Source organism: Mytilus edulis, chromosome 4, assembly GCF_963676685.1.
Source record: "Mytilus edulis chromosome 4, xbMytEdul2.2, whole genome shotgun sequence".
Taxonomy (NCBI): domain Eukaryota; kingdom Metazoa; phylum Mollusca; class Bivalvia; order Mytilida; family Mytilidae; genus Mytilus; species Mytilus edulis.
The window spans coordinates 80,449,792-80,475,097 of record NC_092347.1 but is presented as its reverse complement, the minus strand read 5'-3'; the positions used below and the strand labels follow the sequence as shown (position 1 = coordinate 80,475,097).

General features: G+C 31.0%; 1 protein-coding gene across 1 annotated transcript in view; it reads right to left on the bottom strand.

Moving 5' to 3' along the window:
* Nucleotides 1-1,422: 1,422 nt before the first annotated feature.
* The window catches only part of LOC139520675 (zwei Ig domain protein zig-8-like), a 42,664-nt gene continuing 18,780 nt past the window's right edge, over nt 1,423-25,306 (bottom strand). The window contains exons 2-9 of the mRNA XM_071313532.1: nt 24,580-24,704; nt 19,653-19,863; nt 18,002-18,025; nt 13,931-14,233; nt 13,017-13,040; nt 9,004-9,160; nt 3,144-3,209; nt 1,423-2,541 (exon numbers count right to left, since the gene is read on the bottom strand). Coding sequence (XP_071169633.1) covers nt 9,015-9,160; nt 13,017-13,040; nt 13,931-14,233; nt 18,002-18,025; nt 19,653-19,863; nt 24,580-24,704 — 833 coding nt within the window. The 3' untranslated portion in view covers nt 1,423-2,541; nt 3,144-3,209; nt 9,004-9,014. The remainder of the gene's footprint in view (nt 2,542-3,143; nt 3,210-9,003; nt 9,161-13,016; nt 13,041-13,930; nt 14,234-18,001; nt 18,026-19,652; nt 19,864-24,579; nt 24,705-25,306) is intronic.

Genomic DNA, 25,306 nt, shown 5'->3' with positions numbered 1-25,306 from the left:
GTTTTTGATGTTGTTGGTGTTGCTCAATCACTAGTTTTGTAAACTGTTTTTTTTTGTGTTTTTGTCGTTTTTCGATTTCGTAATTACATTGTTAGTTCGAGTTCGGCTTATGAGTTTTACTTATCCAAATGTATTGTTAAATTCTGAAGCAATAGCTACTTTGTTGATGAATCAAAATTGAAAAAGAAATTAAATTGATTCAAATGTTCATAATTGGATTTAACTAAACAAATAGTATGTAAACATATATCCGCGTAATCGTTATTGTGAATTATGGCATATTTAAAAGGTAGGTAGAAAACTCGATATATGTATTACAAAAAATCAGATTCACATAAAGATACACATATAAAATATGATATTTCTGAAGTTTGCCAAAAACAAAAAGCTGCCTTATGAAGTCATTGTAGTATTTATATCAACTAATATTGCTCAATCTTTAATTTCAAGTAATATATAATACATGTGGATCAATGCTGTTCTTATCAGATATGTCCATCATTTTTGGATAGCAAACAAACAAGTGACAGAAAACATTAAACACTTACATAAGTACTAGTTGACCAGATTAATCTACTACAAAGACCTAATAATGGTATAGGATACCGGAACAAATATGAAAGGTACATATTATGAGATAAATTAGCAATATCCTTTTTGACAAAGTCGCCGTAATACAAAAACAGTATCCTGAGCTACAATAGTATATCTTACTTTCCACCAAAAAAAAATGGCAGATATGGTTATCAACTAATTATAATTTTTTTTTTTATAGATGACAAATACCTCAAGTTAATTCCAGCCAGAAATTAAAAAGCACCATCAAATAGCCATGTAAAGGTAAGCAGACAAACAAATTCTTCTTCCAACAAACCAGAGAAACAGTAAAGGACGTTAGAAGAACAGATTATTCCTCCCGCCATAACCACATTATGATGTTGTCTTTATATTGCTCCTCTTATTTCACCAATGTATGTTAACCTCTACCACCAAATAGTTCCTATGTATACATTGTTTATCTTGTTTTGCATGACAATCAATGTTTCATCGTTTTCTTTTTAGAATAAAGATTATGTATAATCATTGTAGCACACCTTGGGTACAGAGACAATTAAATGAAGTCAAGAGACATAATATTTTGAATTAAACGCCAATGTATAATCAATGAACATGCTGAATGAGAAGACATACTTGCCTTCTCGTACCCTAAATTGCAAACAGCTCTTTTGTAAACTTTAACATACCATATTTCGACCATATAATGACATAAATTATATATGAAATCATGTCATTGTCATTTTTGTGAACACATTTTTCAAAATCAATCATAATTTCAGGTCAAAGTGAGATTTTAAAACATGTTTCAAACAATGCAAATGTATAAATCAAAAATCAGAATAGTCTATTATAAGTTATCAAGTATGTTTTACCAACTTTTATTTAAAAAATAATCATATAAAAATATAACATAATAATTTTAATTCGTTTGACAATATGCATAGACAATTACGTTAATTATGACATCAGTTTATATGCAGAGCACCTGTACAAGGGACACATTTGGTTAAATGTAAGCAAGTGTAACTACGTATGCCATTGGATACATCTTTAAAAATTCCTGTTTCAACAATTTGTATAGCCTTAGTCAAAAACATTTAAAAATTGAAGGTTTACTACAAAATGTAATCAGGCTATTCATATTGTAATATAAAGATCTATAAAAGGTAACCTAATGTAAAGTAGATTTTAGGAATGGGGAGATGTGAAGTGGTTTCAGTTAAATTTGTGACCCTTGTGAACTTTTAGAACGATTTAAAAGGTATGAACTGTACACGGATTATTTTGTGATATTTTTGAAATGGACTTGTTATGCTCTACAAAAAAATCTATTGTTTTGTGTAGGACGAGGTCTCCTAAAAACAAATTTATTGCAAAACGGTGTGTAATGAATTTATTTGAAGTTTAGAACGTAACGCTATGATATCACATGCAGCAAGATAAAATATATCAGAATATCTTGTGAATTTTAGCCTAGTCGCAATGAGGTTTACCATTGAGATGACCTCCGGAGACTGCCGAATGTCGTATAATTCGATAGAAACATTTTAGGCCAAATTATGCACTTGCAAGTGAATATTCCATCAGCGATGTTTCTTGGTTTATTTCGACGTGATTGAACCAGACTAGCTTTCAAGGGAACGAGTATTTTACTATATCACTTTCATTTTAGTATTCAACAAGAAAAACAATCATGATTCAATATTTTTATAACTCGTGGCGAATGCCCCTTAAATTCAAATCAATTGCAATTTATATTTCATATTTCCTTTTTATAAGACATTTTTACAGATACTGTGATACATGTTTATACACAATACATTATGATGTAATACATGGTACATGTTAATGATAAATATATACATGTGTTTGTGATTCAACCGTTTTCCAGCTATTCTGTAACAAGATTTATATATACATGTATATATATATACTGATTTAACTGTCAAAGGCAATGTAATGCTTTCATGGAACTAAATGTTTCTGCAATAAATGAAAAAATAATAAGCCAATTGCAATAAGTGAGCGAATTGAGAAACTTGGTTTTCTATATAAGAAAGTGGCTGTTCCAAGTCAGGAATGTGACATCTCTTTTTCATTCGTTTGATGTGTTTGTTGTGTTTAAGATTTGGATGTTGCCATTTTATAAACGACTCTCCGTTTTGAATTTTCCTTTAAGTTAGATAATTTTGCTATTTAAAATTTTAATGCTTGGCCATAACTGTAATACTAATTATACTATTACTTCTCTCAAAATATGTCTTTTCATATATATGTTACAATTGGGATAATTGATTTGAGAATTGTTCGCATTAAATTGACTAATGAAGTGTTGTTTGATAGTTTAACATTTACGTTTATTACTTCATAAAATACTAAATGCTTAATTCGATATATATTTGCACATCGTAGAATATATCAACTTTCATATTTGAAAACAGACTAATGACACGAAAAATTCTTTGACAGTAATGTCTATTGCATAAGTTCTGTAATTTGCCTGCCTTAAAGGGATTGCGAAAACAGATTCTTTAATTATAACATACCACTGTCTGATATATATTTGTCATATTTATCATACTTACCAATTTAAATGTATACTGTATTCAGTCAAACACTGATGTAATTTAATGTTCCAGTTAACAACGAATCTGCAAAAGTGAACAAAATTTATGTAATTAAGACAAATGCACTAAAGGAATTGGACTCTTGATAGAACTTCAACACTTAAGAAAGTACATTCCGATAGTGATGTCTCATTTCAATATGTTAAAGGCGACATAGGATAATGAACCAATAACTTAGGTTTTGTTTACGTCTGCAGTTAGTACTTCGGTATTAAATGATTTATTACAAACCTGTCTTAATGATATTTGAATTTTATATAAAGTTTACCTTATATCAATTTGGCTATAATTTTTTATTTTATTTTGGTCTTAAAGCTTTTCAACTGGTTTGGTTTTTGTACATCGTTGGCTTTAATATATATTCGGCTTTGAGAGTCCCTAAATTTCAGAAAATGGCTTCTGACGAATGAAATTAAAAAAAAATCATTCTAATTGTTTTATAGTTATATAGATAAGGGCCTTTTCTAAAACGTTTGTGTTGTACATTGTTGTATGTAATAATGAAATTACACCGATGAATACAAACAAAATAAGAGGACTGAATACATAAATCTAAAACCAAATATCAAACACAAACACAGATACTAAAACACCAGTATCAAGCGACCAAACGTTAACGCTCAGAGCTGAAATCAAAATCTTGTAATATCTTATAATATATAAATTTTACAATATCTTCAATAACTAGTTTGCATGTTGGGAAAGTTATATTTTAATATGCTGACGTTTTTGTCGAACCGACGGAAAATTAGGAAAGGCCATTGGTGGAACATTCTATTATTACAGAAACTGATAGACCTGTAAAAGTAACACCTCGACGACTACCAATATGGTATCGTACGGAAACAGCGACCGAGATAGACTAAATGATGAAAAATTACATAATCGATATCTGTCATTCACTATATTCAGAACCGAAAGTTTTAGTAGAGAAATCGGATTCGACGATGTGATACGGTGACGACTATCGTCGCCTAAAGTCAAAACAATTTTCGATGATTTACTGATGACTACTTTACACTTCTCACAAGGAGGATATCTGTTATGAGAAGGTTGCAATTGCAATGACATGTTACCTAAACACATGTACTTATTTGTATTACGAACAATCATTTTAGAGAACACATATATTTTAAAAAAAAGTGCCAGGATCGAACCTTTACCACAGTCCTCAGCTTTATAGATTTTTTTTCTAAAGAAATGAATTAACAAAAAGGAAAAGAATCAGAAGATAAGAAATTGACAATCGTAAATCATGAATTGAAGAAAAAGCGACCATATTATAACAAAAGAAAAGAACGATTAAAAAACAAATTTAGTCTAGTTAGAATAGTAAAATAAGCATATTTAACCAGTCTATTAGCTCACGCAGTGTTGCATATGACAAGTACAAAAGAGGGGATATGTCTCATTCGGTGATTGTGTAATAGAGGAAAATATGACATGATTCCGGATACGAAATAAATCCTAAACCTAAATCATAATTGCGGTACGAAAAAAAAAATCAAAAGGGTGACTTCATTTGTACAACAAGAAACCCCTGATTCAATAGCTTCCTTGTGAGCAGCAACCCTTGTAGACCATATATATCTAACTTGATGAGCTGCATGAAAATAGAGTAAATAGATGTATATAAAGTATAATTGGCATAGGTTATTATAAGTACTTTCATTGATTTTGACCTTTTCAGAGAACAATACTAACCATCATTTGGTCACTGGCAGGTAATTGTCTCATTGACAACCATACCACATCTACTTTTTTTTCTGAAAGCATGCTGTTCATATCAACACAATTCGTCTCTTATTTTTTGGTAAAGTGCCACACATTCTTGAACGGTAATGACTAAAGTAGCTATAAAAGCTTTTGCACCTGTTTTGACTGTTGTGTTATACACTCATATGCTTCATATATGCGGTAAAGTAGCAACATCTCAAATTGTCCTGAAGATTGATGCCTATGACATTTCGAATCAACAATATCGGAATGTAACGTCGAGTTATAATATGAGAACATATTTCATCACCGTCGAATAATACTGAACAATGGACTATTTTGTTGAAAAGTCTTTTTATACATCTTGTTTTTCGGACGCATTAAATTGATGAAGTTTTAATTTTAAAGTGTTAAGTAAATACTAGTATCGTATATCAAGAAAATTTACACTCAAGAGACTGTTTTCCAACGATTTATGTTTTCAAACTTTTACAAGTTATATAATAGTCAATAATGGATAGTTTTAGACAAAGTTTTACAATGGAAAATCCATTGGTATTTGTACTTGACTCAACATTTTAGATATAATGTTTTATCCAGTTAACAAGATCAAAGGACATGAATGTTATTAATAAACATATAAATGGTCCAGTAACAATCGGTATATCTGCAATAAATACATTTTTAAATCATCTAAAGCCTTTAAACAGGAATTATACATGATTGTGGAATCAATAAAGTTTCTTAGAGATTGATTAATGATGTGTTAAGGTATCTGACGTAATAGATGCTGTGCCTTGTAATCAAGACAAATATAATGAGACTTTTTTTTTTTACAGATATAGGATAGAACTACACACATTAGTGATATATGTACATGTTAGCGTCTATCTTATTAAGGCTAAATTAAAACTCACACTGTTAATGAATTTTATTTATTTGAACGACTAATAAGCGCGTTCTTACGGAGATGTATTATAAAGCTCCATAAAAACTTTTATGTCAGCCTCTTACCACATTTTCCTGATTAGGAAATAAAAAAAAGTTGTTGGACATATTTCAATAAGATAGCAACTCAACAACAAAACTGAAGACATAAAAAGGGCCACACATAGTCCACATCAAGAGAACAGTGTAAAAATAAAACATCACGATTTTATTTGTTTAGTTTATACTCAAATTGCACATCATATCTCTCTCCACTTTAAAGACTTTTATTAAAGGATTTCTTTTAAGAAGTTATTTTCAAGTTATAAATGGGTAGTTTTTAGACAAAGTTTTAAAATGTGAATTTAAGTCTCTTCTTAGTCACACTTGGTCCACAATATCGAATATAATGGGTATCCGGTTAACAAGATCAAAGAAAATTAAGGTTATTAATAAAAACATGAATGGTTCTGTAACATTAACCATCGATAAATGAACAAACAATAATTTTCAAAAACAAGTAATGCCTTTTAAGAAAAAAATGATATTTTATAGTCGAATCAATATCGTTTCTTAGAAATTGATTAATGAGGTGTAAAGGTATCTGACGTAATAGATGTGAAATGTAGTCAAGACAATTATAATGAACCTACAGATACAGAGAAAAAAATTACCTTAAGAAGTAATATAAAGGCGCCTTTCGTGTTAAAGCTCTATAAGGGGTCACAATCTCAATGCGTTTTATTAACCAGGCTGATTAATCTGTGCATTCATCAGTAATGTTATTATAAAACGCCATGACAAACTTTGTTTTAATGTTTTATTTCTTCTCGATAAATGAATACATATTTTTAAGGTTATGCGTCAATAAGACAACAACAGTTGAAAAAAAGACACATATAGGGCAACATACCTTGTTCTGTCAAAAAAATCCATACCAACAATTGTCAAGTAAATACTCTATTCAAGACCATCATCACTTTAAAGAAGGTGGCCTGGAGTTATTTTTATTAGTTTTATAATGAATGATTATGGACAAAGATTTGGATCTTTTACCATGTAAAGTATATTGTTAGTCATATCTACCCCATAATATCGGATACTATGGTTAATCCAGTGAACACGATCAAAGGAAAATACGGTTATTAATAAATACATAAATGGTTCAGTTGCATTAACCATCGGTAAATTACAAACAAAGCATTTTTTAGAGAATTCTGCTTTACTGGGAAATCAATAACGTTCCTTTTAGATTGATTAATGATGTGTAAAGGTACCTGACGTAATAGATGCTGTGAAAAGTAATCAAGACAAATATAACAGGGAGAACACTACCTAGTATATAAGTAATATATATATATGTGTCTTGTTATAGCTCTATGGCGGTCCAACCTGTCAATTTATCTGAATTATTTGGCTTCGGGTCAACTGGGAATTTTACTATAAAAGACCACAAGAAAATAAATTGTGGTGTTTTTTATTTGAACAGAAATTTATTTTGGTTGTACGTCAAAAAGACAGAAACCAAACAAAAAAGACATTAAAAGACCTGTTGGTGACCCTCTGCTGTTGTTTTTTGTTTTTTATTTGGTCGGGTTGTTGTCTCTTTGACACATTCCCCATTTCCATTCTCAATTTTATTAAAAGATCAACAAGTAATTTAGAGTTGACAAAAGAAGTGATTCAATAAACAAAACAAAAAATTGAAAATAACACCAAATTCTCAAAACAACAAATTACATATACAGATATGACCTGACTTTTGTGCTAAATTATGTTGGTGTCTTTGGTGATGCTTTGTCATACAGACCTTTCATTCAAAGAAAAATCACAAATATTTTTACAAAAAGAAAAAAGTATGAATGTTGTTTTGTCTGAAAACTGCATGCATGTATAAAAATGAATTTAGATCTTTCATTTTCAAAACTTGTCAATTCACCTGAATATTATTTTAAAGGAGAGAGAAGGAATACCATAGTGCAAACCCAAATAAGAAAAAGAGATACAAATAGAAAAGATAGAATATCACGAATTTCAACATATCCCTAGGGAAAGTTTACCTTGGGTGCATTTCTATCTAACACAAACGACGCAAACGGTCAAGCGCGCACATGTTTTGATCATTTGTTTCTAACATACGTTTGCAAAGTTTACATAAACTTTGACAAACTATGCAAACGCTAAAAATGCGTCTGCAGTTTGTCGTTTGTCGTTTGTTCGTACAAACGTTACATTGGTTTCTAACTTCAACCTGATTAAACAAAGTTTTTGTTTATACGTTTGTAAAAAGTCTGTTTACCAACAACATGTGCATGCATTATTGATGAAAGTTCAAACATGTCAATAAAGGCTTATTAAACGATGTATTTGTTTCTACTTTTGTAGCGTTTAGAAAACAACAAAAAAACGCGACACAACGTTTACAAAATGTTTGTTTGAAAGAAATGCGGCCCTTAACTGAATAAGGTCCCATTCTCAGTCGTGAGGTGCTAGTAGCTTTATACTTTACTTTGTTCCTATACATCCCTGGCTTTCAACTGATTCGGTTGATTGTTCCCGATCAAAGTAAATTAAAAAAAAACCACCTCAAACGCCGTGGACGAGAGTGGTATATTTATTTTCGGTATTCCCAAACACTAATCTGAATAGTTTATATTTTTATATGCTTTCATTCATACCCTACATACACGTCGTATACAACTGATTACTCGGAAAAATAGGACCTTTCCATGTATTCATTAGTACATACTTTCTACGTTGTAAATGCCATGCGGAATACCATATACACCATAATTTTACTCAGGAACGTTAAATTTTTTTAAGTTTTCAGTAATTAATTACAACGAACCTTAATAACAATGAATAACACTGATTAAGAACTGTTATCGCAATATTTAATTTAAATCTTACGTCATGATATTCAATTGAAAAAAAATTATAACCATAATGCGATTGTTGTTGTCTTTCAAATTACAACTGCCCTAGCGAATATTTTCTGCATGATGGTCTTCATCTTATATTCAAAATGATTAATTTTAGTATAAATCGTTGACCTAGTGCAGAAATCAATGGACAAATATTTGAAAAGTAGGAACTAACATCCTTATATTAGAATAAAAAATTAGTCTTTTTTAAAATTTTCTGAGAATCTCGAGTAAAGAAATATAGTTGTTACCTTTTACAAAATTATTGAGTAAAACACCATGCCACCAAAATCGTGAAAAGATAAGGCAAAAAAGCTATTTCTAATCTCTTAGATGTATTTCCTGTATTCCGAGAAGAAGGTCGCTTATTGTCTTTCACTGAATTGACAGAACCATCTGCCATTGTTCCTGAAATAGAAATAAATACAATAATTTTAAGGTTGGAAAAAAAACTATTTCTTCCGTTGCAATCTAAGTAGACATCAACAATATCTATCAACTATTGAGTACATTCAGCCTTAAAATTTTAACCAGCGAATGTTATGCATTTTAAAATTGTGAATTTATTTCACACATTTGATGTCTGGCCGTGCGATGGTATTAAGTTTGTCAATGCATCGATTTAAATGTTTAGTCTTTCTGAACAATACACCGCAATTAAATTTAGATAATTCAAGAACTTCTGTCATCCCATTGTCATCAGCACTGATATCAGGATATAGGTTCCCTTCCAGATAAAAGTTCATTTCTAGTTCATGCGTACTTTGTATTTATAAATGTTTCGTGTGATGTTTATATTTTGAATTTGTATATATATGTTACAGTAAATAGGTGAAATTAGGAATTACACGTAATTACTAAACATTTCAGTAAATACCTGTAATCACTAGCCAATTTAGTAATTACATGTATTTACTAGTTGATTCAGTAATTACTGGTATTTACTGATTATTTTTGTCATTTTTACAGCTATTTACTGACTTGATTTTTTTGTTTTAAAATTAAAGACATAATTCAAGATACCAAACAAGAAAGTAAAGGGATGGGGATTTTTAGGGCTTATCCTTAAGGATTAAGGAATATAAGGCACATCAAAAGTGCATACTCTTTAGAGTTTGTGAATCGAAACCGGAAAATGGTGGTTTAGTACATTTTGAAACTCCCTAAAAATCATCATGCAAGACATTGATATCAATCCAAAATTTAGACAGACATTTGTGGGAAGTTTGAAGTGATATTGATTTGAAAATTGGTAAAAAGTTTTATCCAGACAAGTTATGGATGAAGTTGGAAGTTTCAGGCTGATGATTTTGTACAGAGTTGTGGTCCTTGAACTTTGAAAATTAACTCCACACTTACCCCTTATGCTTGTAAATATTGATTTCAGAATTGGTATTAAGTTGACAAATTGCAGATCAAGTTCAAATTTTGTTTATATCTGATGATTTTCTACATAACTTTCATTTTGTGGCATATATGACCAAAAAAAAAAAAAAGCAATTTACAGCAATTTACAACAAACACTGATATATAACTCAAAAATATAAATCATGATTGATGAATAAATTGTTGACATTATTTTCGTTTTTGTCGAGCATGCATGTGACTTTTATCGCAAAAACGCGAGACATAGCGAACCAACCTATGTTCCGTCATCAGCTGCTAATTTTTGATAACTTTCTTAAATTATCCGGAATTTCTACCAAACTTGAAAAAAAGCTTGTTTATGATCATAAGACAAATATTAAAAGAGGTAAATAAATCATGTAAAAATGAAATCTTTTTTTTTCCGCATTTTATTATACATGTTATAATATTATAATGAACTTGTTTGTAGTTTTCATGCCATTTAACATTAACTTTTCACTATGACTGGGTTTCCATCAAACTTGGACAGAAGCCTGTTTATGATCATAAGATAATATCTTGAAGTGAAGTTTGTAAAATAATACTTTTATCGTATATTACTTATAGCTGATCTTAGTTTTTTCCAAGTTAACATTAATTTACATTCAAAGAGGTCCAATTATTAACTTACAAGTGCACAACTCATCTACCATGTTTCTCAGCATATTTAACAAAATTGAACCAGTGAGATTGCCTGCTATAAGTGAATTCTAATTTCATTATAATTAATGACTTAACAACACAAAAATCATATTTAATTTGCTCTATATTTCGTAGCTTAATTATGCACCATTAACAAAAAAGAACATTTTAGGTTGATCACTTTCGAAGAGTATTCACTGATCTTCTAGTAGGTATTACCATAACTTTTGATCAGCTGACCAATTTACAATATTGTTTTAACAGTTAGTAAATAGGTGTAAAATATCATTTAAAAATTAGTAATTACTGGTAATAACTGGGCAGTTTTAGGAATTACTTGTATTTACTACGTGCATCGGGAATTACATGTAATTCCTAAATTTTATTAATTACATGTAACTCCTAATTTCACCTATTTACTGTAACATATACATGAATGCATGTATCATTGCTTTTAATTTGTCATGATAGTCTACTGTCCCTTCTACACGTCACTTCCTTTCCTTTAAAAAAAATAACATGAGGTTTGCAAACATTCCGCGGTGTCAGAATAAGTTCTCATATTTGATATCAATGTCCTCTAATCGGACATTCGTCTTTTACGTCATGTCTGCCAATACGAACGGAAGTAAGTCTTTATTTTAATTATTATGTTTTATTTACAATGAGCAAAATAGAAGATTAGAAGTTGTATTCTTTCCCCACTTAGTTTATACCAACAGAAAAGTGAAACACGATTGATATGCATTAGTCAAAAGGGACTGATAAGAAATTCAATGAAATGAAATCCATGATAAAATAACATTTTGATAAAAAAGAGTAGATAACATTTTGAAAATAGGAAATCAGTTTGTGCAATTTCTTTCTTTTGTGAAATTCATTACAAAAATCACTGTAAATATCCGATAGTCATTAGTTATTCTTACTGATATCGACTTTTACCAAAACTATACGATATATAACACAGTTGTTCTATACATTATTCCTCTTGGTGATTCATAAACAATACTTCGACACGGAAAAGAACCATTGGTGTACCTGGTTAAAGCGGCAAAACACTACAACCAAAGTGCTAAAGAGAGGAAGAATTATTCGGATTTAGGAATAGAAAACAAGAGGCGAAAAATACTAAACTGATATTCAAACTTTGAAAAAGAAAAAAAAGAAAAAAGACATGGCAATGTATAAAAGAAAAGCGACAAAAAGATACACAACAGAAGAGTAAACAAAATGCTGAAAACAGAACACAAAAACAAATTGATGACTAGCACTTCGATTCGAAACAGTTTTTTGTTCAACTCTTCAACTTCGTACTTTATTTGGCCTTTTTAACTTTTTTGGATTCGAGCGTCACTGATGAGTCTTTTGTAGACGAAACGCGCGTCTGGCGTATATACAAAGTTTAGTCCTGGTATATATGATGAGTTTATCTAAGTAAATGGTTATTTCCTAGTTTGTTATAGGACTATTGTCTTTCCATACAATCTATATCACAGTCTTCAACTTTTTAAGAGTTGACGGCAAGTTCTGAGTTGTCATTAGTTGCTGTCTATCATTATTGGTAATCGTTTAATTATATTAGCATGAACAAAAAGTAAAATCACAAAAATACTCCGGGGAAAATTCAAAACGGAAAGTCCCGAATCAAATGGCATATTCAAAAGCTCAAACAAACTAAACTAATGGATAACAACTGACATATTCCTGACATGGTACATACATTTTTTATGTAGAAAATGATGAATTAAACCTGGTTTAAAAAGTAGCTAAACCTCTCACTTTTATAACAGTCTCATCAAATTCCATTATATTGACAAGGAGGCGTGAATAAAACAAACAGACACAATAGGTTAAAATGTCACAAATAGGTGTACAACAGCAACACTAACCTTAGGCCTAACAAAAATGGGGGATGAACATTGTTAATTTTCTCTGTTACTTTTTTCATGTTTTGTTATCCAGGATCTTTGGTCAGTTCGATCTTTTTTGCAGGCCGTTCTTTTAACATTTTTTTCAACTCATGTCTACTTTTGCATTTTAAACACCTTTATACGCTGTCAAAATTGAATTAACTCATGAATCTCGTCAGAGTTTAGTAATTCTTAAAGTCTTCCCTGTTGTTTTTGTCACTGCAAATTTTGTTGATTGTTTTTAATCGTCATACATGACGTTTTTGTACTGAAACACTTTAAAACAGATTCTAAAGATAACCTACCTCGTTTCGTTTGATTAGAATCGGCTGAAAAAGAAATCATAATATATAAATCATCATTCTTTTAGGTTACACAATGAAATGAAATAAATATTATAATTCGTTTCTGTCATGTGTCCACACATGTTGAGAAAATAAGGATATTCAATATCACATAAAATTTGACGGACGAAGAATAAAAAGAGCAGAAAAGTATTCCCAAATAAAGAAAAGTTTCCATTGTACAAAATACTAGTAAATCTGCGTAACACTGATAATAATTAAGCTGGTATTAAATCATGGCAACAAAAGTTTACCAAAGTTCATATCTCATTTTTCCTTCTGTGCCATTCAAGGAAAAATTAAGATATATAGCAGACCTTATGCTTTCGGTAGTATCCCAAATATCAAGTTCATTGCAATATATGAGACAAAAAAGCGCAAAAGCGCTTTGGAAGGGAGTAATTGAATGAGAGAAAAACACCAATATATCTGCAAGATGTTTAAAAAAAAAAAAATTAATTGTCTTTGAGGAAAGTTCCTGTATGAATTCTGCTTCATATGATTATAAAACTAGTCAACCAGTAGTAGTACAACATTCAAACTTATAAAATTACCGATTGTAAGCTGAAATTAATTCACCAAACTTAACAAATAGGTAGTTCATCAAAATGTGTGCATGTTGTTGGAATCCTTATATTATGTGATCTCGGTGTAAAGATCTATGTGTATATTGTAGATGTTCAATAATTTATGATCCAGAGTATTGCCTGATTAAGATGTTGAAAAAAGTTTTTTGTCTACAAAAAGACTGTCTCGAATCCAAACAAGTACTGTAGACCAATTGAAGTTTCTGTTTAAGCTAAATTCATGAATGTGCTTCCAACGCAAGTTTATAAATGGGATTTTCTTTTTTTTTATTGCTAGTAATAACTTACCAATTATTACTGATAAGTTATGCTTCGCCACTTTAAGAATGTCATTGTAAAATGTTGTTTGGCAAACGTATGTTCCGCTATCCTCAGTGTCACTTTTTGTTATACGTAGTTCGCTGTATAACGTATTGACGTCAGATCTAGGATATGTTATTATCCTCACATTGTGATTCAAACCGTCATATAAGCGCTTGCCACCAATATACCAGTTTATATCTGTCGGTGACCTGGAATTTCCTGAAGCATTACACGTTAGTCTTATAGGATGTCCTTTTTCCACTAAGTGTGGACCATCAATATTTACGTCTGAAATAGGAAAAGAAAAATTATATCTGTAATTGTAAAATTCCTTTGCCTCAATCTCAAATCACCTGTTTCATAACGGATCAAACCAGGTTTAAGATACTGTGATGAGAACTGCATGGATGGCAACTTACATGTAGATGTACATATATATATACATGTTTGAGAAAAGGGAGAAGGTTTGGTACCATTAAAACTTTAATCCCGCTGCAAATGTTTGCACCTGTCTTAAGTCAGGAATCTGATGTACAGTAGTTGTCGTCTGTTTATGTAGTTTATACGTGTTTCCCGTTTCTCGTTTTTATATAGATTAGACCGTTGGTTTTCCCGTTTGAATGGTTTTCATTACTATTTTTTGGGGGGCCCTTTATAGCTTGCTGTTCGGTGTGAGACAAGGCTCCGTGTTGAAGGCCGTATCTTGACCTATAATGTTTACTTTTATAAATTGTTATTTGGATGGAGAGTTGTCTCATTGGCACTCGGTGTGAGACAAGGCTCCATGTTGAAGGCCGTACCTTGACTTATATTGGTTTATTTGTATAAATTGTTATTTGGATGGAAAGTTGTCTCATTGGCACTCATACCACATCTTCCTATGTCTATTCAGCAAGAAAACAAGAAAGGCTACAGACATATAACATTTCTTATCACAAACAAGTATCCATCCAAAAACAATTGTACATTAGCCAATTCACCACTTTTGTCATAACTGAGATTTTGATAGGTGATACTTGGGCCACACCAATTTAATTCCTTGTTCGACGGACCCGCCCGCACCTATTATTTTTCAAAACAGATTTTTTTATATATATTCCCGCTTCCCGCATCCGGAAATGTAATCATGTCCATTTTCCGCACCATTTTTTTGTAAATATTATAAAAAGATATCAACATTTGTTTTAAAAATCACAGTCTAACCTGTATATAACGATTTTAAAAGTATAATCACCCCACCTCCCTGTGTAAATATCTTTGAGAATATTTGTTTCAGCATGCTCCGATATAAATATATAACAGCGGTAATACCTGTAGAGCACAAATTATTGGTCTTTCCCCCTTACTTATATAACCTATCAAAAAATGTTCGTTGTTAACATAAAGTACAAAGAACTTCTGAAGGATTTGCCTTCAACTGCAATTATATTGTATGCTGGTGAAACAAAACTATCCATAGCCGCTGCATGTTTATGCACCTGTCCTGATTGCATGATTCAGGGGCCTGTCGTTCAGCAGTTGTCGTTTGTTGATTTAGTTTATTGGTATTTTCCCGTTTGGATATATAAATTAGATAAAATTGAGAATGGAAATGGGGAATGTGTCAAAGAGACAACAACCCGACCAAATAAAAAACAACAGCAGAGGGTCACCAACAGGTCTTCAACGCAGCGAGAAACTCCCGCACCCGGAGGCGACCCCCAGCCAGCCCCAAACAAATATATACTAGTTCAGTGATAATGAACGCCATACTAATTTCCAAATTGTACACAAGAAACTAAAATTAAAATAATACAAGACTAACAAAGGCCAGAGGCTCCTGACTTGGGACAGGCGCAAAAATGCGGCGGGGTTAAACATGTTTGTGAGATCTCAACCCTCCCCCTATACCTCTAACCAATGTAGAAAAGTAAATGCATAACAATACGCACATTAAAATTCAGTTCAAGAGAAGTCCGAGTCTGATGTCAGAAGATGTAACCAAAGAAAATAAAGAAAATGACAATAATACAAAAATAACAACAGACTACTTGCAGTTAACTGACATGCCAGCTCCAGACTTCAATTAAACTGACTGAAAGATTATGATTTCATCATATGAACATCAGGCACAATCCTTCCCGTTAGGGGTTTAGTATCATACCATCATAACATATATGAGAAGAACATAACCCGTGTCATGCCAACAACTGTTAGTTGGTTTTCCTGTTCGACTTGTGTACACTAATAATTATGGGGTCCCTTATAGCTTGCTGTTTGGTCTGGATCAAAGCCCTGTGTAAAAGGCCGTACTTTGACCTGTGTTTGTTATCATAATCAGGTTGGGAACAACCCTTCCTCAGACAAAGGGTCATTTTACTGTTGAAGAAAATAGAAATACCAATGATTTGTATAGTGCTAATATACAAAACCTTGAAAACTTAGAACTTTTTTCACCAAAAGAGGAGAAAAACATCATATTTTAAACAACTTTTCTAAAAGAGGGTTAACTTATTTTGAATAATATTAAACTGTTAAAGTAAATTTGTTAACATGGTTAAAATTCGTGGACATGTTTTGACCATTTAATACTAGATAAATATATAGTTCTTTGGGAAAATATGAGCCCTTTTGTACTAAAAAGTGTTTTTTTACAAAACAAATATATTTATATAACTTATATTGACCCCTCATAAAAGGGATATTCATAACATTAAGGGGTTGTTCCCAACATGATTATGACTTGGATGGAGAATTGTCTCATTGTCAGTCACACATACATAGACCAGATTTAATTATTCAATTATTTCTTGGTGAACAGGGAACAAATACTTCATAAATTAAGTCCAAGTGATAAATCAAGTTTAATATTGTCAAAACCTACCATTTTAAGTTTACAAAAAAAATTATAATCACTCGCCTTTACTTTTAAAGCTTCGCCTCAAAAATTTGCAAATTTATATTTTTTTGTTAAAATATTCAAATCGCTCGCTCGCCCCAATTTTTGGAGTCCAAAAATCCGTAGAACAAGAAAGTAAATTGGTGTGGCCTTAGATTTAAGGAACTGAGATTATCATGACTGGTGCTAAGATTTAAAGGAAGTAAAATTATTAAAACTAATTCTGAGATATCAAGAAACTAAGACTACAACGACTGATGCTGAGATTTTAAGAATTGTCAAAAAATTGTTTTGAAATAAAGAACAGTAAGAAGAAATGGCAACCTTAATAACTTTCCAATAATACAGTTAATGGTTGAAAGTGAAACGACAATTGAAAAAAATTGCATATTAAATGTTGTAAGTGAGTTTCGTATCATTTGGTACACGTGCATTCATAAACACCTCTTTAAATTATCAGTTATACAATGAGAACATTCAGGTTTGCGTTAATCTTTAAACAGTTATCGGTTAATGCATATATGTAGTTTATTCTTAATGTCAATGCACTGTACAATTAAACAGTGGTGTTTTCCTATCTGTATGTCATATGCATCCTTAATGTAAACGTTATAGACGGCATTTCACAAACATTGTATAAGTAAAGGAATAATTTCCTGCCACATACACGAATTACTTAGTGTGCAACATCTGAACTTTTGTACATCAAGTTTTGTGCTCTTAAATTTTATAATTAAATTATTTATTCATACGTTTTGTATTAATGAAAATTATTCTCGTATTGGTCAAGGAAAACTACAAATGCGCATACATTTACATAAATCTAAATAAAAAATTTGCTCAAATATCAACTGAAACATCGCATGAAGTACATACCAGGAAAATTAATTTGACCGATGTAGACCATGATTCTTCACACTCGGTTTTATCAAGTTAGAGTCGAAAATTTACGTCATTAATTTATACACCATATGCCTTATTTTTCCTTATTTGTTCTCAATGATAAATGTATAATGAAAATTGCACCGTGCTTTAATGTTGCGAAAATAAATGCTCTTATAATCTATAACAACTTTTCAGTTTTTATATTTTAGTTATGTGCTGTCATTTTATATTTGAATTTAATGAATGTAAGGTATAATTATATCATAATTTCATCACTTGATAAATTGACTTACGTTTGCTGTCATGGCCTGGTTCATCTGTAAAAAGAACAATTATCTAAATTAATATTGTCCTCAATCATCTCTATTGATTACGTTTAAAGCACACAAACATTTAACAATATTTCATATCTTTTACAGTCTACAGAATAATTAGATACTTTAAACTTCAAACAGTTCTGACAAATGTGTTGGTTGTTTTGCTCGGCAAGCATGGCAATTATTTCGAAGGATATTCTTCCTGGCATATTGCTTGCACAGCTTCCTGTTACGCTTACCCAATAGCGCTTTTATTTTCATAATGAAACTTTGAACCATATATAATTGAGATAAGATATAAGATCAGACATTTTTTTTGCATTATCAACAATTTTGTGTGGATTTTTTTTAATGAGATAATTTTATCCGTTGATGGTTTTGTTCTATTATTAATATTACTTTTACTGTTGAATGGTTTCATGTGATATCCGTTTCACGTGGCTCGGTACTTTACATCTCGTCAATGTGTTTGTATTGGCTTTCATTTTTTTGTGGTTTGTTTTGTATTTGCGACTTTTTGTATTTCTTTTGTTCTTATAACGTGACTCTGTACTTTAAAAGATCCCGTCAATATGATATTGTTCTATTATATATCATTATGATATATTTCTATTATGAATTACAATATACGTTGAACCACAAACGTCAAAATCATTCAATCGCGTAGTGGAATTAACTATTTTTGGATTCTTATAAATTCTATATATAACTTTTGGACTAGTTTAAATCTCGGTCTATTTCTTAAATTTATTCTTACATACTTTTGATTTTTTAACCCTGTATGCTAACATTCCCATGAAAATTTTAAAATTGTTTGTACGCACATTGAACGACAAATTTATGTGACGTATAAAATTTTCTGACGTCAGACACTCAAATCAATAAATGTGTTCGTAGAAAGTAGATGTTTCTGTGTTCAATCTGTTAAATTGTTCCTTTTAAAATTGTTAAACGATGATGACTGATGTACCCATATTTTGACTATTTTATTTATTGTGTCTGTTTATTTAACGCATCAATGTAAAAATATCGGAAATTGATGAGACTGTCATTAAAGTGAGAGGGTTAGCGCTATAGAACCAGGTTTAATCCACCATTTTCTACATTTGAAAATGCCTGTACCAAGTCAGGAATATGACATGTCTTGTCCATTCGTTTTTTATGCGTTTTGTTATTTGATTTTGCCATGTGATTATGGACTTTCCCAATTGATCTTCCTCTAAGTTCAGTATTTTTGTGATTTTACTTTTTAATGTTATTGACTATTCCCGCCCAAATATACCTCTTATATAACTTTATGTATACATGTTGATGGTTCTTTTCAATGATATATCGTGCCAATGTTTTATATTTTCTGTTGTTTAAAAACCATCTTACGAACTATCTTTATGTAGAAAGAAATAAAAGGTACTATACATAAGTAATGAAAATTTGAAGCTAATTTTACAAATTGTAATACAAGCTACTGCCAAACTCCATGTATATTTCCCAACACGATTGTTTTCAAAGAATAACTCGGTAAAAATAATGGACAAAATACCAAAGCAATAGTAAAACCGTGCAAAGCAACAAACCGTACGTAATTGTGTTGGTATATTATTTCCTTCAAAATGGTCTTAATACTTACTTATTACATTCAGGTCAACATATCTGACAATATCATCTTTTGTGCTTATTTGACATTCATAACGACCGGAATGTTTTGGCTCCACGTGATCTATAATTAGATTCCATTCATCTCGGAATGGAATGTATTTAACACTAAATTTCGGATCACTAACAAAAGCAAATTCGCCTACTGTCAACACGTGTGGTTCGTCTATTCTCTTCCATACCACCTATTAAATAAAATTGAAAGTGAATTCATAATTCGAAGAACTAGTAAAAGAAAACAAATAGTTTAAAGTAATTAAAAGTGGACTAATCAAACCATTTCTGGTACATGAACAATTACACTATTTAGTTGTTCTCGTTACAAATAACGTATCAGTTTTAACATTTAGATATCACCAGATTTAACTCACCATTTCTTAGGAAAATGCCCGTACCAAGTCAGGATTATGATAGCTGCTGTATTTACTCGATCAGTTGATTGACAACTATTTATTTTTGTAAACTTTAATGGAATTCCTCTTTTTGAATATGTATTTGAGATCAGTATTTTTGTTTTATTATTTTTTATGGTCGGAAACAACTTTACTTTTTATAAAGTTTTGTTGTCAATGCCATTTATTAATCTTCGACCGTGGTCTCCAGATCTATTGGTTGTAAGATTCTTGGTTCATATTTAGATTACTGTCGTAGACACTTTTACCGCACATCGATATAATGAAGGCTAAGTGATGTTAAGAGATTTATTTTAACAGGAACGTCAATTCAAAATAAGACGTGGCAGGAATCTTCTATCAAGAAAATGGCGTAGAACATTGTTTCTTTGTATAATAGATGTAACATGGTATATATCAATATAAGGATATACGTTATTTGTCAATTCACAGAATATCCACAGAGAACGTTTGTGTCAAGGTGAATACTTAAAAACATTATTTTGATCTAATCTCTTCATTATCCTAGCATTTCCATATATAGAAGTGGAAGGGTACAAATAAATAATCTACATTATAATGTAACATAGTACACAATTACTTTGGAAATTAATCTGAAATAGGTCATGGATAAACATTACTTTTCAATTTAATTCTGTTCCAATCTTAAACAAAAATCTCATTAGAAATAAAGCACTGTATTGACAATGCCTGTAAGTTTGATGCATCCTACTGATAACACTGACAAAACCTGTATTCTCATTTATATTACGGGTACTAGTATTTGAAAACATCTATAGTTCTGAAAGGTAATTCGTCATCGTGAGATCGCTGCCTTTTTCATCGTGTGTCAAATTGTAAGCGAAGGATACCGCTATATTGTCAACAATTTATATAATTGTATCGAATTTATATTGCGTAATATTTACGACTATGATTGAGATAATTGCATCCATTTTAAAGGGGCAATTGGGCGTAGAAATAATTTAGAAAAGCATATCTTCTATGACATCAGTTAAACGGGTTTAATTTTATCATAGTATTACTATAAAAATAATCTAGTTATAAACTTCAAAACCTAAATGTCAAGAATTTAATTTTGATATTTTAAAAACAAAAAACAAACACAGATGTATCTCAAAAGCCATAATTCAGTATGACATCTCTTCGCAAAGTGTCAAGCTGTCAGATAAGAATTTCGTACATGGCTGCATTTTGGATTTCAGAAGATGCAATCAGGTTTTCAAACTGAATATTAGTTAATAACCGAGGATATTTTAGTGATTCTATGCCATGAAATATTATATCACTTTACACTTAGACGGGCTATACATTTTTAAACTGCGTTACTGAAGAGTCTACAAAAAGAGTCAACAAGTTAGAATTCGATTTTCAACTAAAATTCAATCGTTTCATTTTTGACAAACCCCTATATCCCACACATACAAAACTTTCACAACGTTAGCTCAATACAGTAACATGTTATGAAGCCACAACGTATATATTGACATATATCTGGAAATTCTTTGACTATGTCATGTTTGAATCTACTACTCTTCAAAACATTCGGTAATTTATATCTTCAGCATTGTAGGTTAGAAAGGTCAATTCGAATCGAGTTTTCTTGTTTTAACCTAAACAAAATATGAAATTCCTATACCCTCCAAAACCATTTGCTCTCTGGGGTAGGGTATATCGCCAGTGATAGTTTAGACTAATTTTCTTCCCATTCTGCTTTTGTATTCACAACCACTTTGAAACATGATGTACCCACCTTGCTTCTTTTGCTATTTGGGTTGTACTTTGCATATAACACGGATTTTGTCATGTGTACACCCTATACATCACACATTTCCATTTGCTCATCCTCAATCCCAAAATCAGTTTTAATGACACTTTTTCAATATTTTGACCATATTATTCCATTAGGCATCGCCTATTTTGTTTTTAACTCGATTTTGATTTGATAGTAGGGTGTCCATAAACAGATCATAGACTTTTCATTGCTGTATACTGGATCGAAAGGTATCCTTCTGAAAGCTTTGTGCTCAGGTCATCTAGCGTAATTAAAAGAGGGGGAAAGGATAAAAGAATACACGTCATTGTACAATATTGTAAATCTAGGAACAACATATTTACCTCAAATGAACATAGTTACAAGAAAAAAACACATTAAGGCGATATTTGGCCACAGCTTTTAATTGATTAATTCATTTAAAGAAAAATGGATATACAGACGCAAATGCAAAGATGAGTGGTAATCAAAGTTATTAATGGCTTCAAATAAAGGCAACAGTAGTATACCACTGTTCGAAAGTCATAAATCGACTGAGAAAAAACAAACCCTGGTAACAAACTAAAACCGAGGGAAACACATCAACTATAGGAGGAAAACAACGAAACAACAGAAACACTGAAGTGCAACAAAAAACATACGTTGTCAAATGCATCCTGCGACCATGTGGAGTTTGGCTTCCGACTAAGCAACATAACGTCTCACTTGAAAAGACATTTGACTTTTTGAAATGTTCAAAACCTTAAAAAAAAAATTCCAACTGGACGTTGCTTATTTTGGTAAGATATATTGGGTTTACACGTCGATCAGATAAAAACCAAACAACGCAGACAAAATCAACATCAAATAGTCCAAGAAATACAATAAATAAACAATTATAAAAACAAGATACCAAGGTGACAATCAAAACCATACATCGAAGAAAATATACACGTTATGGTCAACAGAAAGCTAAGGCAAACAGAAAACTTTACCAACCAATTTAAACTCCTATTATTATTAAAATATAATAATAAAATGCAACCACAGTTTAGGTTTTGTAATCGTTGCTGATCATAACACGGACATTTAGGGCGGGGTTAACAGGTTTCTTTAGATCTAAATATAGTACTTTTGATCTCAATCAATGTAATGGCAAATGGCAAATAAAAGAACATAAAAAGAAAAAAGAAAAGAAAGCACTTCACTTTATATTAACGGTATGAAAGATCATAACAAAAACAAAAATGCACAAATTAACAAGCACCTGTTAATTACGTTTTACCAAAGCCAAAAATAACTCTATTTTGTTTATGTTTGTTAGATATATATTATTTACAATTAAAGGTGTCTGATCTCATGACTATTTGATCATTTATATTAATGAAGCTATAAATCATTATAGTCCATTCCTTAGGCATAACATAAGACAAATTCTTGTCTGTGGTAAATACGTTGATATACTGGTAGGTTGGAATGGATATAAAATATTACGAATATGAACGTATAATGCAAGTTTCATTGAGCATACTTAAAAACAGGATTGTTTTCTTAAAATGTAAAAAAAAAACCCGCTAGATCAATTAATGCAGACAAACTTGAGATAAAATAAGATATAATCATAGTCAATGAAATAACCTTTTTTTGAATGATCTTTTGTATATCTAAAAGAAGAATATTCCCCTGAGATGCACTGTAAGCTAGAATATTGATAATCAATAACTTACTGACTAACAACTAAATGTTAAGTACATGTAAATATAAAAAAGAAGATGTGGTATGATTGCCAATGAGAAAACTGTCCACAAGAGAGCAAAATGACACAGAATTAACAAGTATAGATCACCGTACGGCCTTCAACAATGAGCAAACCCTATCCCGCATAGTCAGCTATAAAAGGCCCCGAAATGACAAAAAAAAATGAACGAAAAACAAATATGTAACACAAAAACAAACGACAACCACTGAATTACAGACTCCTGACTTGGGACAGGGACATACATACATAATGTGGCGGGTTTAAACATGTTAAGGGATCCCAACCCTCCCCCTAACCTAGGACAGTGGTATAACAGTACAACATAAGAACTAACTATACAAATCAGTTGAAAAAGGCTTAACTTATCAGATGGACAAAAATACAAGTGGACGTGGCCGGGTACTTGTACATCCCAACAACAAAAAAAGACACTAGGAACAGATCTGAGAGTACTTGCAATTATCTGACAGCTATTTCAAAGCCACTAACAACTAATAAAAAAAATCATGCATCTAAGACTAAACTATCAATCCATACACATTCAACGTCCAATGGATTTAGTGTAAAGACGTCAAAATCAGTCAGAGAAAAACATGACCTCGTGCAATGTAAGTTAATAGTTGCTTTTTCATAAAAAAAAAAAAAAACCCAAAAAAAACAGCATTTCGTAAGTTTTTAATTATAAATTAATAGAAGAACAATGGCAACGAAGCAGTCATTTTCTATCTATATCATTTTTTCATGAAAGATTTGGTTCTAGTAAATTTCTTTACTTCTTGACATCTGTTATTTATAATCAGCTGAACAAATTTGTACTTTGAAGGAACTTACACTTTGTTATCTTCTCCAATTTGCTCTTCTCTTTATTGCACTTACCGGAAAGGGTAGATAACTCTTATCAAATATCAGTGACAAATTTGAGCTTTTTTATAATTACTTAAAAGAGCGAAAAGTCTAATAATAAGTCTATACTTACACTACTGGAACCCAGATTACTAACAGAACATGGTAAAGTCGCTGTTTCACCTCGGTAAAATGTTACATTAACTGGAGTTTTATTGAAAACAGGTTTTATTGTCGCCATTGATGTGACACTCCACACTGAAAAAGAGAACAATTGTGAAATATTATTGAACTTATTCTGTATGTATGAAATCGGAAATACGGAGTAACAAACAGTATGAACACTCGGAAAAGGTCTGTAATACATACATATGTGAACTGGGCAAAAATAGAATGATTATTACAACTCCAAGATTATGCAATTACATTTAGTCCATTCATAAAAATGTATGTACCAAAATCAAATTCAATTGAAACTAACTTTTGTTAATGTCATTTTCATTATCGTTTCTTATAGTACATACTATATGTTGTGTCTTGGTGTTCACCTAAAGTTGGAATGAACGTCTTATGGTTCTGTTACTAATTCCGTTTTCTAATGCAAATTCCTGACGTTTCAGTTTCAAATATTTAGAAAAAAGTTGCTTTAGGAAATGATAGCACAGTTCATTTATATGTTGTTATACTTGATAAAAACAAATCATCGTTAAATCTAGACGATCACTGATGATTTATTCATGATCCTAATTTCTTAAAGACCTAATCTGTACATAAAATAAAAGAAATTGCGAAAAACTAAGATGATTATCTCCTCCCATACATAATTAAATATACAAATTTTTTTCTGAGTTTTTTCTCTC